General features: G+C 59.2%; 2 protein-coding genes across 2 annotated transcripts in view; both read left to right on the top strand.

Annotated features, from left to right (window-relative positions):
- The first annotated feature begins 2,686 nt into the window (after nucleotides 1-2,686).
- On the top strand, nucleotides 2,687-8,835 carry LOC141725792 (valine--tRNA ligase-like). The gene is made up of 6 exons (XM_074529818.1): nucleotides 2,687-2,794; nucleotides 2,900-2,996; nucleotides 3,494-3,642; nucleotides 6,105-6,244; nucleotides 6,304-6,383; nucleotides 8,768-8,835. Exons 1-6 carry the CDS (start codon nucleotides 2,687-2,689, stop codon nucleotides 8,833-8,835), a joined length of 642 nt encoding a protein of 213 aa, XP_074385919.1.
- Nucleotides 8,769-15,855, top strand: part of VARS1 (valyl-tRNA synthetase 1) — a 43,336-nt gene continuing 36,249 nt past the window's right edge. Inside the window, 5 exon segments of the mRNA XM_074529759.1 lie at nucleotides 8,769-8,845; nucleotides 8,899-8,959; nucleotides 9,692-9,785; nucleotides 12,014-12,114; nucleotides 15,560-15,684. Of these exon segments, the coding sequence (XP_074385860.1) occupies nucleotides 8,915-8,959; nucleotides 9,692-9,785; nucleotides 12,014-12,114; nucleotides 15,560-15,684 (365 nt within the window). The 5' untranslated portion in view covers nucleotides 8,769-8,845; nucleotides 8,899-8,914.

Raw genomic sequence — 15,855 nt, forward strand, 5'->3', positions numbered from 1 at the left:
TCTGGGTGATTTCCCCAAAATCTGGGGGGATTCACCCCAAAATCTGGGGTGATTTCCTCCAAAATCTGGGGGATTCACCCCAAAATAACGGGGGACTTCTCTCTAAAATCTGCAGAGATTCCTTCCCAAAATCTGGGGGATTCGCCCCAAAATCTGGGGTGATTTCCCCCCAAAATCGGGGGATTTGCCCCAAAAGATCTGCAGAGACCCCCGCCCCAAAATCTGGGGTGATTTCCCCAAAATCTGGGGTAATTTCCCCCGAAATTGGGGGATTCGCCCCAAAGATCTACAGAAAACCCCGCCCCAAAATCTGGGGTGATTTCCCCCAAAATCTGGGGGATTCACCCCAAAATCTGGGGGATTCACCCCAAAATAACGGGGAAATTCTCTTTAAAATCTGCAGAGATTCCTTCCCAAAATCCGGGAAAATTCACCCAAAATTTGGGGGGATTCACTCCAAAATATCTGCAGAGATCCCTCCCCAAAAATTTGGGTGATTTCTTCCAAACTCTGGGGGATTCGCCCCAAAATTTGGGGGATTCGCCCTGAAATAACGGGGGAGTCACCCCAAAATATCTGCAGAAACCCTTCCCTGAAAACGGGGGAATTCGCCCCAAAATCCGGAGGAATCCCCATCCAAAAATCTGCAGGGGGATTCCTGCCTAAAATCCGGGGTGATTTCCCCAAAAACGGGGGGATTCACCCAAAATAACGGGGGAGATTCACCCCAAAAATGGAAGGGAATCACCCCAAAAATGGGGAGATTGACCCCAAAATATCTGAGGGGGATTCACTCCTAAAACAGGAGGATTTACCCCAAAATTGGGGAGATTCACCCGAAAATGTGCAGGGACCCCTCCCCAACCCCGGGGGTCTCCCCGGCCCCTTTCGCGACCCCCAATAAACGCCAGGCCCCGCCCCCTCTGTGCACGTCATTAATGGGGATTTTGGGGTAATTTACACGGATTTTGGGTCATTTTGGGGTGGTTTCGGGAGTTTTTGGGGTGGTTATGGGTGGTTTGGGTGGTTTCAGGGGTTTTGGGTGGTTTCGAGGTGTTTCGAGGGTGACTTGGGGTGGTTTTGGGGTGATTTGGGGGGTTTTAGGGTAATTTTGTGATTTTGGCCTAATTTTGGGTGTCTTCTGGGCGGTTTTGGGTGTTTTTGGGGTGATTTAGGGTGATTTTGTGGTGACTTGGGAGGTCTTAGGGTAATTTTGGGGTGATTTTGGGTGCTTTGGGAGTTTTTGGAGTGGTTGGGGGTTTTTAGAGTGATTTTGGGGTTTTTCGTTGGTTTTTGGGGTGTTTTTGAGGTGCTTTCGGGTGTTTTAGGGCTGATTTCGGCGTTTTTCTGTTATTTTTGGGCTGATTTCGGGAGGTTTTGGGGTTTTTCTGTTTTTTTTGGGCTGATTTCTGGGGTTTCGGGTGATTGCGGGGTTTTTCAGGTTATTTTTGGGGTGATTTCGGGGATTTTCGGGGGTCTCCACGCCCCCCCGCCCCGTTGGCCTCTCGGAGTTTTCGCTCCTCCGCTCCGCTGGGGGGCGCCAAGCGCGGCGGGCGCGGCGCTCCCTTTGCGTCATCTCAGCGGCGCCGGAAGTCCGCCGCGCACCAGCCAATAGCAGCGCGGGGCGCCGCGCAATGCGCAGCACACTCCGCCCACGTGTCTCCTCCCGCCGCCGCCGCCGCTGCCGCAGGTACCGGGAAGGGGGGGGAGGGCTGGGGGGGCCACGTGACCCCGGACCCCAAATTACCCCCCAAAAAATCCCAAAAAACCCCAAAAAAATCTCCCTAAAATCGCCGTACTCACAGCTCCCTGTACCGGCCCCCAGCGCTCCCTTCAGCTCCCCCCCCACCAGCTGCGGCCTTCAGGGACCCCGGGACCCCCTCACTTTCCCCTCTCTAGCCATGTCAGCCCCCACATTTTTTCCGCCATTTTCTCCCCGTTATTTTTTTAAATTTCCCCCATTTTCCCCCGCGTCAATGTTATAGTTTTCCCTCGTTGATTTTTTAATTTTTCTCCCGTTAATTTTTTAAATTTTTTCCCCCCTCAGCCATGCCGCGTCCCCGCGTCCTCCTCCACCCGCCGCCCCCCGTTAACCCCCCTTTAATTTGTAACTTTTTAAAATTTTATTTTTACAAAATTTAAAAATTTTTTGGTTTTGTAATTTTTTAAATTTAAATATTTTAATATTCCCCCCCCATGCCATGCCGTCCCCGCCCGTGCTGCTGCTGCCGCCCCCCCCGTTATCCCCCATTTCCCTTCCATTTTCTCCCCCGTTTTCCCCCCAGTTTCCCCCGTTAATTTTAAAAATTTTTAACTATTTAATTTTGCAATTTTTAATTTTATTTTTTTTTTAAATCAATTTCGCAGCGATGCCGTCGCCGCCGGTGCTGCTGCTGCCGCCCCCGCCCGGTGACGCCGCCGCCCTGCGCGTTCTGATCGCCGCCCGTTTCCGTGGGGACCCGCCCCCGGTGCTGCTGCAGCGCGTGACCCCCCCCGGCACCGGTATCGAGACCGGAACCGGAAACCCACCTGGGCACCGGAACCGGAAACACCCTCGGTACCGGAACCGGGACCCCCGTCGGTTCCGGTACCGGGGCCCCGCCCCATCCGTTACCGGCGCTCCGCACCGCCGAGGGGGCGCTGCTGGGCCCGGGCGCGGCCGCGCTGCTGCTGAGCCCCCCCCGAGATGCGGGGCCGCGACCCCCGCGAGGCCGCGCTGGTGCGGCAGTGGGTGGCGTTCGCTGAGGGGGAGCTGGGCACGGCGGCCGCCATCTTGGTGGGGGGGCACAAACAGGTGAGGAGGGGTCTCTGGGGATCTCTGGGGTATCATTGGGGGGTGTTTGGGGTAGGTTTTGGGGTGGGTTTGGGCAGTTTGGGTGGGTTTGGGGGTTTTGGGCAGTTTGGGGTGGGTTTGGGGGGTTTTGGGGTGTTTGGGTGGCGTTCGCTGAGGGGAGCTGGGCACGGCGGCGGCCATCTTGGTGGGGGGGCACAAACAGGTGAGGAGGGGTCTCTAGGGTACCATTGGGGTATCATTGGGGGGTGTTTGGGGCAGTTTGGGGGTGTTTGGGGTGGGTTTGGGGGTTACAGGGGGATTTAGGGACCCCCTGAGGTCAGGGAGGGTCTGGGGAGGGGTCTTGGGGCGGTTTGGGTGGGTTTGGGGGGGATTTGGAGGTCCAGGGTAATTTGGGAGGGGTCCTGGGGCGGTTTTTGGGGGGGATTTGGGGGGTTACCAGGGGATTTGGGGGGCTGGGGACAGTTGGTGCCATTAGCCTGGAGGATTCGGGGGGCTCTGAGGGGCACAGGGGAATTTGGGGAGGGGTCCCTGATGCCCCCTGCCCCCCCAGGCCCACCCCAGGGCTCTCCAGGAGTTCTGTTGGGTCTGGGGGCTCTGTGTGACAATGGCGGGATTTGGGGGCACAGGGGGGGTTTGGGGGGCTCTGGTGGGTTCAGGGTAATTTGGGGAGGGGTCTCTGACGCCCCCCTGCCCCCCCAGGCCCGCCCCAGGGCGCTCCAGGAGCTCTCTCGGGGTCTGGGGGCTCTCGAGTCCCACCTGAGCAGCGCGGCCGCCCCTTCCTGGTGGGGGACGGGGTCACCCTGGCTGACGTCACCGTGCTGTGCGCCCTGCTGGGGCCCTTCACGCAGGTGAGACCCCTCCCCAAATTCCTGAGAGACCCCCGGGAACATCCCCAAATCCCCCTGAGCCCCCAAATCCCCCAATGTCACCCTGGCTGACGTCACCGTGCTGTGCGCCCTGCTGGGGCCCTTCACACAGGTGAGACCCCTCCCCAAATACCGCTGGGACCCCCAGGAACGCCCCCAAATCCCCTGAGCCCCCAAAACCCACCGGGACCCCCGAGAATGCCCCCAAATCCCCCCAATGTCACCCTGGCTGACGTCACTGTGCTATGCGCCCTGCTGGGGCCCTTCACACAGGTGAGACCCCTCCCCAAATTCCTGAGAGACCCCTGGGAACATCCCCAAATCCCCCTGAGCCCCCAAAACCACCGGGACCCCCGGGAACATCCCCAAATCCCCCCAGTGTCCCCCTGGCCGATGTCACCGTGCTGTGCGCCCTGCTGGGGCCCTTCACGCAGGTGAGACCCCTCCCCAAATTCCTGAGAGACCCCCAGGAACATCCCCAAATCCCCTGAGCCCCCAAAACCCACCGGGACCCCCGGGAATGCCCCCAAATCCCCCCAGTCGATGTCACCGTGCTGTGCGCCCTGCTGGGCCCTTCACACAGGTGAGACCCCTCCCCAAATTCCTGAGAGACCCCCGGGAACATCCCCAAATCCCCCTGAGGCCCCAAAACCCACCGGACCCCCGGGAACGCCCCCAAATCCCCCCAGTTGTCACCCTGGCCGATGTCACCGTGCTGTGCGCCCTGCTGGGGCCCTTCACACAGGTGAGACCCCTCCCCAAATTCCACTGGGACCCCCAGGAACGCCCCCAGACCCACCAAATCCCCCTGAGCCCCCAAAACCCACCGGGACCCCGGGAGTGCCCCCAAATCCCCCCAGTGTCACCCTGGCTGACGTCACCGTGCTGTGCGCCCTGCTGGGGCCCTTCACACAGGTGAGACCCCTCCCCAAATTCCTGAGAGACCCCCGGGAACATCCCCAAATCCCCCTGAGCCCCCAAATCCCGCCGGGACCCCCGGGAACGCCCCCAAATCCCCCCAGTCGATGTCACCGTGCTGTGCGCCCTGCTGGGACCCTTCACACAGGTGAGACCCCTCCCCAAATTCTTGAGAGACCCCTGGAGGGACCCCAGACCCACCAAATCCCCCTCAGCCCCCAAAACCCACCGGGACCCCCGGGAACATCCCCAAATCCCCCAATGTCACCCTGGCTGATGTCACCGTGCTGTGCGCCCTGCTGGGGCCCTTCACACAGGTGAGACCCCTCCCCAAATACCGCTGGGACCCCCGGAACATCCCCAAATCCCCCAGTGTCACCCTGGGCAATGCCCCTGCTGGGGCTCCTCACCCAGGTGAGACCCCTCCCCAAATTCCTGAGAGACGCTTGGGAACGCCCCCAGACCCACCCAATGTCCCCAATGACCCCCCCACGTTCTGTGAGACCCCTCCCCAAATTCCTGAGAGATCCCCGGGAATGCCCCCAGACCCACCCAATGTCCCCAATGACCCCTCCACGTTCTGTGAGACCCCTCCCCAAATTCCTGAGAGATCCCTGGGAATGCCCCCAGACCCACCCAATGTCCCCAATGACCCCTCCACGTTCTGTGAGACCCCTCCCCAAATTCCTGAGAGATCCCTGGGAATGCCCCCAGACCCACCCAATGTCCCCAATGACCCCTCCACGTTCTGTGAGACCCCTCCCCATATTCCTGAGCCCCCCCAATGTCCCCCCCACGGTCTGTGAGACCCCTCCCCATATTCCTGAGCCCCTCACAGTCTGTGAGACCCCTCCCCAAATTCCTGAGAGACCCCTGGGAATGCCCCAGACCCACCCAATGACCCCCCATGGTCTGTGAGACCCCTCCCCATATTTCCCAGGTTCTGGACCCCCATTCCTGGACCCCCTTCCTGGGGGTCTCCTGCCCGTGTCCGTCTGTCTGTCCGTGTCCCCGTGTCCCCCCATGACCCCCCATGTTCTGTGAGACCCCTCCCCATATTTCGCAGGTGCTGGACCCCCGTTCCCGGGCCCCCTTCCCGGGGGTCTCGCGCTGGTTCCTCTCCTGTTCCCACCCGTGTCCATCTGTCTGTCCGTGTCCCTGTGTCCCCCCATGACCCCCCACGTTCTGTGAGACCCCTCCCCATATTTCCCAGGTGCTGGACCCCCGTTCCCGGGCCCCGTTCCCGGGGGTCTCGCGCTGGTTCCTCTCCTGCTCCCACCCACGTCCATCTGTCTGTCCGTGTCCCTGTGACCCCCCATGACCCCCCACGTTCTGTGAGACCCCTCCCCATATTCCCCAGGTTCTGGACCCCCGTTCGCGGGCCCCGTTCCCGGGGGTCTCGCGCTGGTTCCTGTCCTGTTCCCGCCTGTGTCCGTCTGTCTGTCTGTGTCTGTGTGACCCCCCCATGTCCCTGATGCCCCCCACGGTCTGTAAGACCCCTCCCCATATTCCTGCCCCCTCCCCAGGTTCTGGACCCCCGTTCGCGGGCCCCGTTCCCGGGGGTCTCGCGCTGGTTCCTGTCCTGTTCCCGGCTGCCGCAGTTCCGCGCCGAGCTGGGGGACGTGCGGCTCTGGGGGGGCGAGACCCCCGAGGAGACCCCCAGAGGGACCCCACCGTGGAGACCCCCACCGTGGAGACCCCCAGCATGGAGACCCCCAGCATGGAGACCCCCACCATGGAGACCCCCAATGTGGAGACCCCCACCGTGGAGACCCCCACCGTGGAGACCCCCAAAGGCAGCGCCGGTGAGCATGGGGGGAATTTGGGGAGGGGGGAAACGAGGGTTTGGGGGGGAATATGGGGATTTTGGGGGGATTTGGGGAGGGGGAGATGGAGATTTTGGGGAAAAACAGGGATTTTTGGGGGCAATATGGGGATTTTTAGGGGATTTTGGGAGGGGGAGATGGAGATTTTGGGAGGGGAGGGTGGAAATTTTGGGGAGGGGGAGATTGAGATTTTGGGGAGGGGGGGATGGAGATTTTGGGGAGGGGGAATATGGAGATTTTGGGGGATTTTGGGGAGGAGGAGATGAAGATTTTGGGAGATTTTGGGGGGTTTGAAGGGGGAAAATGGGGATTTTTGGGGGGGAATATGGGATTTTGGGGGGATTTTGGGGAGGGGGAGATGGAGATTTTGGGGAGAGGGAGATTGAGATTTTGGGAGGGGTGATGGAGATTTTGGGAGGGGGATGGAGATTTTGGGGAGGGGGGGATGGAGATTTTGGGGATTTTGGGGAGGGGGAATATGGAGATTTTGGGGAGGGGGAATATGGAGATTTTGGGGAGGGGGAGATGGAGATTTTGGGGAGGGGGGGTGGAGATTTTGGGGAGGAAGAATATGGAGATTTTGGGGACTTTGGGGAGGGGGAGATGGAGATTTTGGGGGGTTTGAAGGGGGAAGATGGGGATTTTTGGGGGGGAATATGGAGATTTTTGGGGGGATTTTGGGGAGGGGAGATGGAGATTGTGGGGAGGGGAATATGGAGATTTTGGGGAGGGGGAGATGGAGATTTTGGGGGATTTTGGGGGGAAAATGGGGATTTTTGGGGGGAATATGGAGATTTTTTGGGGGATTTGGGGAGGGGGAGATGGAGATTTTGGGAGGGGGAATATGGAGATTTTAGGGGATTTTGGGGAGGGGAGATGGAGATTTTGGGAGGGGGATGGAGATTTTGGGGGATTTTGGGAGGGGGAGATGGAGATTTTGGGGATGGAGATTTTGGGGGGTTTGAAGAGGGAAAATGGGATTTTTGGGGGGAATATGGAGACTTTTGGGGGATTTGGGAGGGGGGGATGGAGATTTTGGGGAGGGGGGGATGGAGATTTTGGGGAGGGGGAGATTGAGATTTTGGGGAGGGGGAGATGGAGATTTTGGGGGGAAAATGGGGTTTTTTGGGGGGAAATATGGAGATTTTGGGGAGATTTTGGGGAGGGGGGGATGGAGATTTTGGGGAGGGGGAGATGGAGATTTTGGGGAGGGGGAGATGGAGATTTTGGGGAGGGTAGATGGAGATTTTGGGAGGGCAGGTGGAGATTTTGGGGAGGGGGAATATGGAGATTCTGGGGATTTTGGGGAGGGGGAGATGAAGATTTTGGGGAGATTCTGGGGGGTTTGAAGGGGGAAAATGGGGATTTTTGGGGGGGAATATGGAGATTTCTGGGGGGATTTTGGGGAGTGGGAGATGGAGATTTTGGGGAGTGGGGCGATGGAAATTTGGGGGGTTTGGGGACAGGGGGAGATATTTTGGGCAAAAAATGTAGATTTTGGGGGGGTTTTGGAAGGAAAACGAAGATTTTTGCGGGGAAAATGCAGATTTTTGGAGAGAAAAATGCAGATTTTTTGGGGGTAAAAAATGCAGATTTTTTGGGGGTAAAAAATGCAGATTTTGGGGGGTAAAAATGCAGATTTTGGGGGTAAAAATGCAGATTTTGGGGGTAAAAAATGCAGATTTTGGGGAGGAAAAAATGCAGATTTTGGGGGAAAAAATGCAGATTTTGGGAGGAAAAATGCAGATTTTGGGAGGAAAAATGCAGATTTTGGGGGGAAAAAATGCAAAATTTGGGGAGGAAAAATGCAGATTTTGGGGTAAAAAATGCAGATTTTTGGGGTAGAAAATGCAGATTTTTGGGGGAAAAAAAGCAGATTTTGGGGGAAAAAAATGCAGATTTTGGGGAGGAAAAATACAGATTTTGGGAGGAAAAAATGCAGATTTTGGGGTAAAAAATGCAGATTTTGGGGAAAAATGCAGATTTTTTGGGGTAAAAAATGCAGATTTTGGGGGAAAAAAATGCAGATTTGGTGGAAAAATGCAGATTTTGGGGGTAAAAAATGTAGATTTTGGGGGAAAAAATGCAGATTTTGGGGGGAAAAAATGCAGATTTTGGGGGTAAAAATGCAGATTTTGGGGAGGAAAAAATGCAGATTTTGGGGGTAAAAATGCAGATTTTTGGGGGTAAAAAATGCAGATTTTTGGGGGGAAAAAATGCAAATTTTGGGTAAAAATGCAGATTTTGGGGGGAAAAAATGCAGATTTTGGGGGGAAAAAAATGCAGATTTTGGGGGGAAAAATGCAGATTTTGGGTCCCACCTTGTGACCCCTTTCCCCTGCTGTCCCAGCTGAGCCGCCCAGGTGGGGGTCCCGGGGGGGTCCCCGGGGGTCCCGAGCCCCCGCCCCGGCCAAGAGCGCGGCGCAGCTGAAGAAGGAGGCCAAGAAAAGGGAGAAAATGGAGAAATTCCAGCATAAAACAGGAGAAGAACCGGCAAGAAAAGGGAGAAAATGGAGAAATTCCAGCAAAAACAGGAGAAGAACCGGCAGCTGCAGGTGGGCAGGGGTCTCTGGGGGGGTTTGGGGGGGGTCTCTGGGGTCTCTGGGGGGATTTTGGGGGTCTTTGGGGGTTTGGGGAGGGGTCTCTGAGGGGTGTCTGGGGTTTGGGGGGGATTTCTGGGGGTCTCTGGGGGGGTTTGGGGGGGTCCCTGGGGGGTTTTGGGGGGTCTCTGGTTTTTGGGGGGTCTCTGGGGGGGTCCCTGGGGGTCCTTGGGGATTTGGAGATTTGGGGTGGGGGGTCCCTGGGGGTCTCTGGGGATTTGGGGAGGGGTCCCTGGGGGTCTCGGGGGGGATTTCTGGGGGTCCCTGGGGGGGTTTTGGGGGTCTCTGGTTTTTGGGGAGGTCCCCGGGGGTCTCTGGGGATTTGGGGAGGGGTCCCGGGGATTTGGGGAGGGGTCCCGGGGGTCTCTGGGGATTTGGGGAGGGGTCCCGGGGATTTGGGGAGGGGTCCCGGGGGTCTCTGGGGATTTGGGGAGGGGTCCGGGGATTTGGGGAGGGGTCCCGGGGGTCTCTGAGGATTTGGGAGGGGTCCCGGGGGTCTCTGGTTTTTGGGGAGGTCCCCGGGGGTCTCTGGGGATTTGGGGGGTGGTCTCTGGGGGTCTCTGGGGATTTGGGGAGGGGGTCCCAGGGATTTGGGGAGGGGTCCCGGGGGTCTCTGGGGATTTGGGGAGGGGTCCCGGGAATTTGGGGAGGGGTCCCGGGGGTCTCTGACCCCCCCTGCCCCCCCAGGCCCAGGCCCAGGCCAAGGCCAAGCCCGGGCGGGCCCGGCGGGAGCTGCAGGGGCTGCGCTACGAGACCCCCACGGCCCCCGGCTGCAAGAAGGGTGAGGAGGGGTCCCTAGGGGCTGGGGGTGTGTGGGGGGGTCTCCAGGGGTTTTGGGTTTTTTTGGGATTTTTTTGGATTTTTTTGCAATTTTTTGGGGTTTTTTTGGGGGTTTTTTGGGGGGTCTGGGGGCGCTCAGAGGCTCTGGGCACTGTGAGACCCCCACGGCCCCCGGCTGCAAGAAAGGTGAGGAGGGGGCTCTGAGGGGCTGGGGGTGTTTGGGGGGGGTCTCCAGGGGGTTTTGGGGTTTTTTTGGGGTTTTTTTGGGGTTTTTTGGGGGTTTTTTTTGGGTTTTTTTGGGGATTTTTTTGGGTTTTTTTGGGGTTTTTTTTGGTTTTTTTTGGGTTTTTTTGGGTTTTTTTTGGGGGGTTTTCGGGAGTCTGGGGGGGCTCTGGGCACTGCGAGACCCCCACGGCCCCCGGCTGCAAGAAGGGTGAGGAGGGGGCTCTGAGGGGCTGGGGGGTGTTTGGGGAGGGGTCTCCAGGGGTTTTTGGTTTTTTTTTTGGGTTTTTTTTGGGATTTTTTTGGGGTTTTTTGGGGGTTTTTTTGGGTTTTTTGGGGGTTTTTTGGGGGGTTTTTTGGGTTTTTTGGGGGTTTTTTTTGAGTTTTTTTTGGGGTTTTTTTTGGGTTTTTTTTGGTTTTTTTTGGGGTTTTTTTGGGGGTTTTTTGGGGGTTTTTTTTGGGGGGTCTGGGGCGGTCTCAGGGGCTCTGGGCACTGCGAGACCCCACGGCCCCCGGCTGCAAGAAAGGTGAGGAGGGGGCTCTCAGGGGTCTGGGGTGTTTGGGGGGTCTCCAGCGGTTTTTGGGTTTTTTTGGGGATTTTTTTGGGTTTTTTTTGGATTTTTTTGGGGGGTTTTTGGGGGGGTTTTTGGGGTTTTTTTGGGGGGTCTGGGGGGGGGCTCAGGGGCTCTGGGCACTGCGAGACCCCCACGGCCCCCGGCTGCAAGAAAGGTGAGGAGGGGGCTCTGAGGGGTCTGGGGGTGTTTGGGGGGTCTCCAGGGGTTTTTGGGGTTTTTTTTGGTTTTTTTTGGTTTTTTGGATTTTTTTTGGGTTTTTTTGGGTTTTTTGGGATTTTTTTGGGTTTTTTGGGGGTTTTTGGGGGGTCTCAGGGGCTCTGGGCGCTACGAGACCCCCCCGGGGCCCCGCTGCAAGAAAGGTGAGGAGGGGGCTGGTCTGAGGGTCTGGGGGTGTTTGGGGGGGTCTCCAGGGGGTTTTGGTTTTTTTGGTTTTTTTGGGTTTTTTTTGGGGGTTTTTTGGGGTTTTTTTGGGGGGGTTTTTTGGGGTTTTTTGGGCATTTTTTGGGATTTTTTTGGGTTTTTTTGGGGTTTTTTTGGGGGGTCTGGGGGGGGCTCAGGGGCTCTGGGGACTGCGAGACCCCACGGCCCCCGGCTGCAAGAAAGGTGAGGAGGGGGCTCTCAGGGGTCTGGGGGTGTTTGGGGAGGGGTCTCAGATGGATTTTGGGGAATTTTGAGGGGTCCGGGAGGGTCTCAGGAGGATTTGGGGAGGGGTCTCAGGAGGGTTTGGGGAGGGGTCTCAGGGGGTTTGGGGAGGGGTCTCAGGGGGGTTTGGGGAGGGGTCTCAGGAGGATTTGGGGAGGGGTCTCAGGGGGATTTGGGGAGGGGTCTCAGGGGGGTTTGGGGAGGGGTCTCAGGAGGATTTGGGGAGGGGTCTCAGGGGGATTTGGGGAGGGGTCTCAGGAGGATTTGGGGGGGGTCTCAGGAGGATTTGGGGAGGGGTCTCAGGGGGGTTTGGGGAGGGGTCTCAGGAGGATTTGGGGAGGGGTCTCAGGGGGATTTGGGGAGGGTCTCGGGGGGTTTGGGGAGGGGTCTCAGGGGAATTTGGGGAGGGGTCTCAGGGGGATTTGGGGAGGGGCCTCAGGAGGATTTGGGGAGGGGTCTCAGGGGGGTTTGGGGAGGGGTCTCGGGGGTTTGGGGAGGGGTCTCAGGAGGATTTGGGGAGGGGTCTCAGGGGGGTTTGGGGAGGTTCTGGGGGTCAGGGAAGGGTTTGGGGGCTCTGGGGGTGGGGGGGGATCCAGGGGAATTTGGGGAGGGGTCTCACTGAGTGTTGGGGAGGGGCTCTGGGGGGTCTTGTGAGGAATTGGGGGAGGTCTGGGGGTCTCGGGTGGGTTTTGGGGGGGTCTTGGGGAGGTTCTGGGGGTCTCGGGTGGGTCTGGGGGCTCAGGGGGTGTCTGGGGTGGTCTCTGACCCCTCCCCCGGGACCCCTCCCCAGATATTGGGGGACCCCTCCCCGAAAGCTACAGCCCCGGCTACGTGGAGGCGGCGTGGTACGGCTGGTGGGAGCACGAGGGGTTCTTCAGGCCCGAATTCGGGGTGAGTGGGGGGCTGCAAATGGGTCTGGGGGCTTCAGATGGGTCTGGGGGTGTCCTGGGGGTGTCCTGGGGGGGGTTTAGGGGGTTTAATTGGGTCTGGGGGTGTCCTGGGTGCAGCCCTGGTACGGCTGGTGGGAGCAGGAGGGGTTCTTCAGGCCTGAATTCGGGGTGAGTGGGGGGCTTTAATTGGGTCTGGGGGCTTCAAATGGGTCTGGGGGCTTAATTGGGTCTGGGGGTGTCCTGGGGGTGTCCTGGGTGCAGCCCTGGTACGGCTGGTGGGAGCACGAGGGGTTCTTCAGGCCTGAATTCGGGGTGAGTGGGGGGCTTCAAATGGGTCTGGGGGCTTCAGATGGGTCTGGGGGTTTAATTGGGTCTGGGGGCTTCAAATGGGTCTGGGGGTGTCCTGGGTGCAGCCCTGGTACGGCTGGTGGGAGCACGAGGGGTTCTTCAGGCCTGAATTCGGGGTGAGTGGGGGGCTTTAATTGGGTCTGGGGGCTTCAGATGGGTGTGGGGGCTTCAAATGGGTCTGGGGGCTTAAATGGGTCTGGGGGTGTCCTGGGTGCAGCCCTGGTATGGCTGGTGGGAGCATGAGGGGTTCTTCAGGCCCGAATGGGGGGTGAGTGAGGGGCTTAAATTGGGTCTGGGGGCTTCACATGGGTCTGGGGGCTTCAAATGGGTCTGGGGGCTTCAGATGGGTCTGGGGGTGTCCTGGGGGGGGGAGTTTGGGGCAGCCCTGGTACGGCTGGTGGGAGCAGGAGGGGTTCTTCAAACCCGAATTCGGGGTGAGTGGGGGGCTTAAATTGGGTCTGGGGGTTTAAATGGGTCTGGGGGCTTCAGATGGGTCTGGGGGCTTAATTGGGTCTGGGGGCTTCAGATGGGTCTGGGGGTGTCCTGGGGGTGTCCTGGGTGCAGTTCTGGTACGGCTGGTGGAGCACGAGGGGTTCTTCAAACCCGAATGGGGGGTGAGTGGGGGGCTTTAATTGGGTCTGGGGGCTTCAGATGGGTCTGGGGGCTTAATTGGGTCTGGGGGCTTAAATGGGTCTGGGGGCTTCAGATGGGTCTGGGGGCTTAATTGGGTCTGGGGGTGTCCTGGGTGCAGTTCTGGTACAGTTGGTGGGAGCACGAGGGGTTCTTCAGGCCCGAATTCGGGGTGAGTGGGGGGCTTTAATTGGGTCTGGGGGCTTCAGATGGGTCTGGGGGTGTTCTAGGGGGGGTTTGGGTGGGTGTGGGGGTCCCTGGTACGGCTGGTGGGAGCACGAGGGGTTCTTCAGGCCCGAATTCGGGGTGAGTGGGGGGCTTCAAATGGGTCTGGGGGCTTCAGGTGGGTCTGGGGGTGTCCTGGGGGTGTCCTGGGGGGGGTTTGGGGGGTTTAAATGGGTCTGGGGGTGTCCTGGGTGCAGCCCTGGTACGGCTGGTGGGAGCACGAGGGGTTCTTCAGGCCCGAATGGGGGGTGAGTGGGGGGCTTCAATTGGGTCTGGGGGCTTCAGATGGGTCTGGGGGGGTTTAATTGGGTCTGGGGGTGTCCTGGGTGCAGCCCTGGTACGGCTGGTGGGAGCGCGAGGGGTTCTTCAGGCCTGAATTCGGGGTGAGTGGGGGGCTTCAATTGGGTCTGGGGGCTTAATTGGGTCTGGGGGCTTAATTGGGTCTGGGGGTGTCCTGGGGGGGGTTTGGTGCAGCCCTGGTACGGCTGGTGGGAGCACGAGGGGTTCTTCAGGCCCGAATTCGGGGTGAGTGGGGGGCTTAAATTGGGTCTGGGGGCTTCAGATGGGTCTGGGGGCTTCAGATGGGTCTGGGGGCTTAATTGGGTCTGGGGGCTGCAAATGGGTCTGGGGGCTTCAGATGGGTCTGGGGGCTTAATTGGGTCTGGGGGCTTAAATGGGTCTGGGGGCTTAATTGGGTCTGGGGGTGTCCTGGGTGCAGCCCTGGTACGGCTGGTGGGAGCACGAGGGGTTCTTCAGGCCTGAATTCGGGGTGAGTGGGGGGCTTTAATTGGGTCTGGGGGCTTCAGATGGGTCTGGGGGCTTCAGATGGGTCTGGGGGCTTAAATGGGTCTGGGGGCTTAATTGGGTCTGGGGGTGTCCTGGGTGCAGTTCTGGTACGGCTGGTGGGAGCACGAGGGGTTCTTCAGACCCGAATTCGGGGTGAGTGGGGGGCTTAAATTGGGTCTGGGGGCTTCAGATGGGTCTGGGGGCTTCAGATGGGTCTGGGGGTATTCTAGGGGGGGTTTGGGTGGGTTTGGGGAGGTCCCTGGTACGGCTGGTGGGAGCACGAGGGGTTCTTCAAACCCGAATTCGGGGTGAGTGGGGGGCTTCAATTGGGTCTGGGGGCTTCAGATGGGTCTGGGGGTGTCCTGGGGGGGGTTTGGGGCAGCCCTGGTACGGCTGGTGGGAGCACGAGGGGTTCTTCAGGCCCGAATTCGGGGTGAGTGGGGGGCTTAAATTGGGTCTGGGGGCTTCAAATGGGTCTGGGGGTGTCCTGGGGGTGTCCTGGGGGGGGTTTGGGGCGTTTAAATGGGTCTGGGGGTGTCCTGGGGGTGTCCTGGGGGGTTTAATTGGGTCTGGGGGTGTCCTGGGTGCAGCCCTGGTACGGCTGGTGGGAGCACGAGGGGTTCTTCAGGCCCGAATTCGGGGTGAGTGGGGGGCTTTAATTGGGTCTGGGGGCTTAATTGGGTCTGGGGGCTTAATTGGGTCTGGGGGCTTAAATGGGTCTGGGGGTGTCCTGGGGGGGGTTTGGGGCAGCCCTGGTACGGCTGGTGGGAGCACGAGGGGTTCTTCAGGCCCGAATTCGGGGTGAGTGGGGGGCTTTAATTGGGTCTGGGGGCTTCAGATGGGTCTGGGGGGGTTTAAATGCATCTGGGGGTGTCCTGGGGGGGGGGTTTAGGGCATTTTGGGGGTTCCTGGGGTATTTTGGGGAATTTTGGGGCAGTTTTGGGGCAGTTTTGGGGGTCCCTGGGGTATTTTGGGGTGGTTTTGGGGTCCCTGGGGTATTTTGGGGCAGTTTTGGGGGTATTTTGGGGGTATTTTGGGGCAGTGTTGGGGCATTTTGGGGCAGCTTGGGGCAGTTTTGGGGGTCCCTGGGATATTTTGGGGCAGTTTTGGGGGTCCCTGGGGTATCTTGGGGTATTTTAGGGCAGTTTTGGGGTATTTTGGGGTATTTTGGGGCAGTTCTGGGGGTCCCTGGGGTATTTTGGGGTATTTTGGGGCAGTTTTGGGGGTCCCTGGGGCAGTTTTGGGGCAGTTTTGGGGCAGTTCTGGGGGTCCCTGGGGTATTTTGGGGCATTTTGGGGCAGTTCTGGGGGTCCCTGGGGGTCTCTGGGGTGTTTGGGGTATTTTGGGGCAGTTTTGGGGGTTTTTGGGGCAGTTTTGGGGGTCTTTGGGGTATTTTGGGGTATTTTGGGGTATTTTGGGGCAGTTCTGGGGGTCCCTGACGCCCCCTGCCCCCCCAGCGCTCCCTGGAGCCCCCCAACCCGCGGGGGGTGTTCGTGATGTGCCTCCCCCCCCCCAACGTGACCGGGACCCTGCACCTGGGCCACGCCCTGACCGTGGCCATCCAGGACACGCTGACCCGCTGGTGAGTGACCATGAGTGACCACTGACTGACCACTGAGTGACCCTGCACCTGGGCCACGCCCTGACCGTGGCCATCCAGGACACGCTGACCCGCTGGTGAGTGACCACTGAGTGACCACTGACTGACCACTGAGTGACCCTGCACCTGGGCCACGCCCTGACCGTGGCCATC

The sequence above is a fragment of the Zonotrichia albicollis genome, chromosome 31 (genome assembly GCF_047830755.1).
Source record: "Zonotrichia albicollis isolate bZonAlb1 chromosome 31, bZonAlb1.hap1, whole genome shotgun sequence".
Lineage (NCBI taxonomy): Eukaryota > Metazoa > Chordata > Aves > Passeriformes > Passerellidae > Zonotrichia > Zonotrichia albicollis.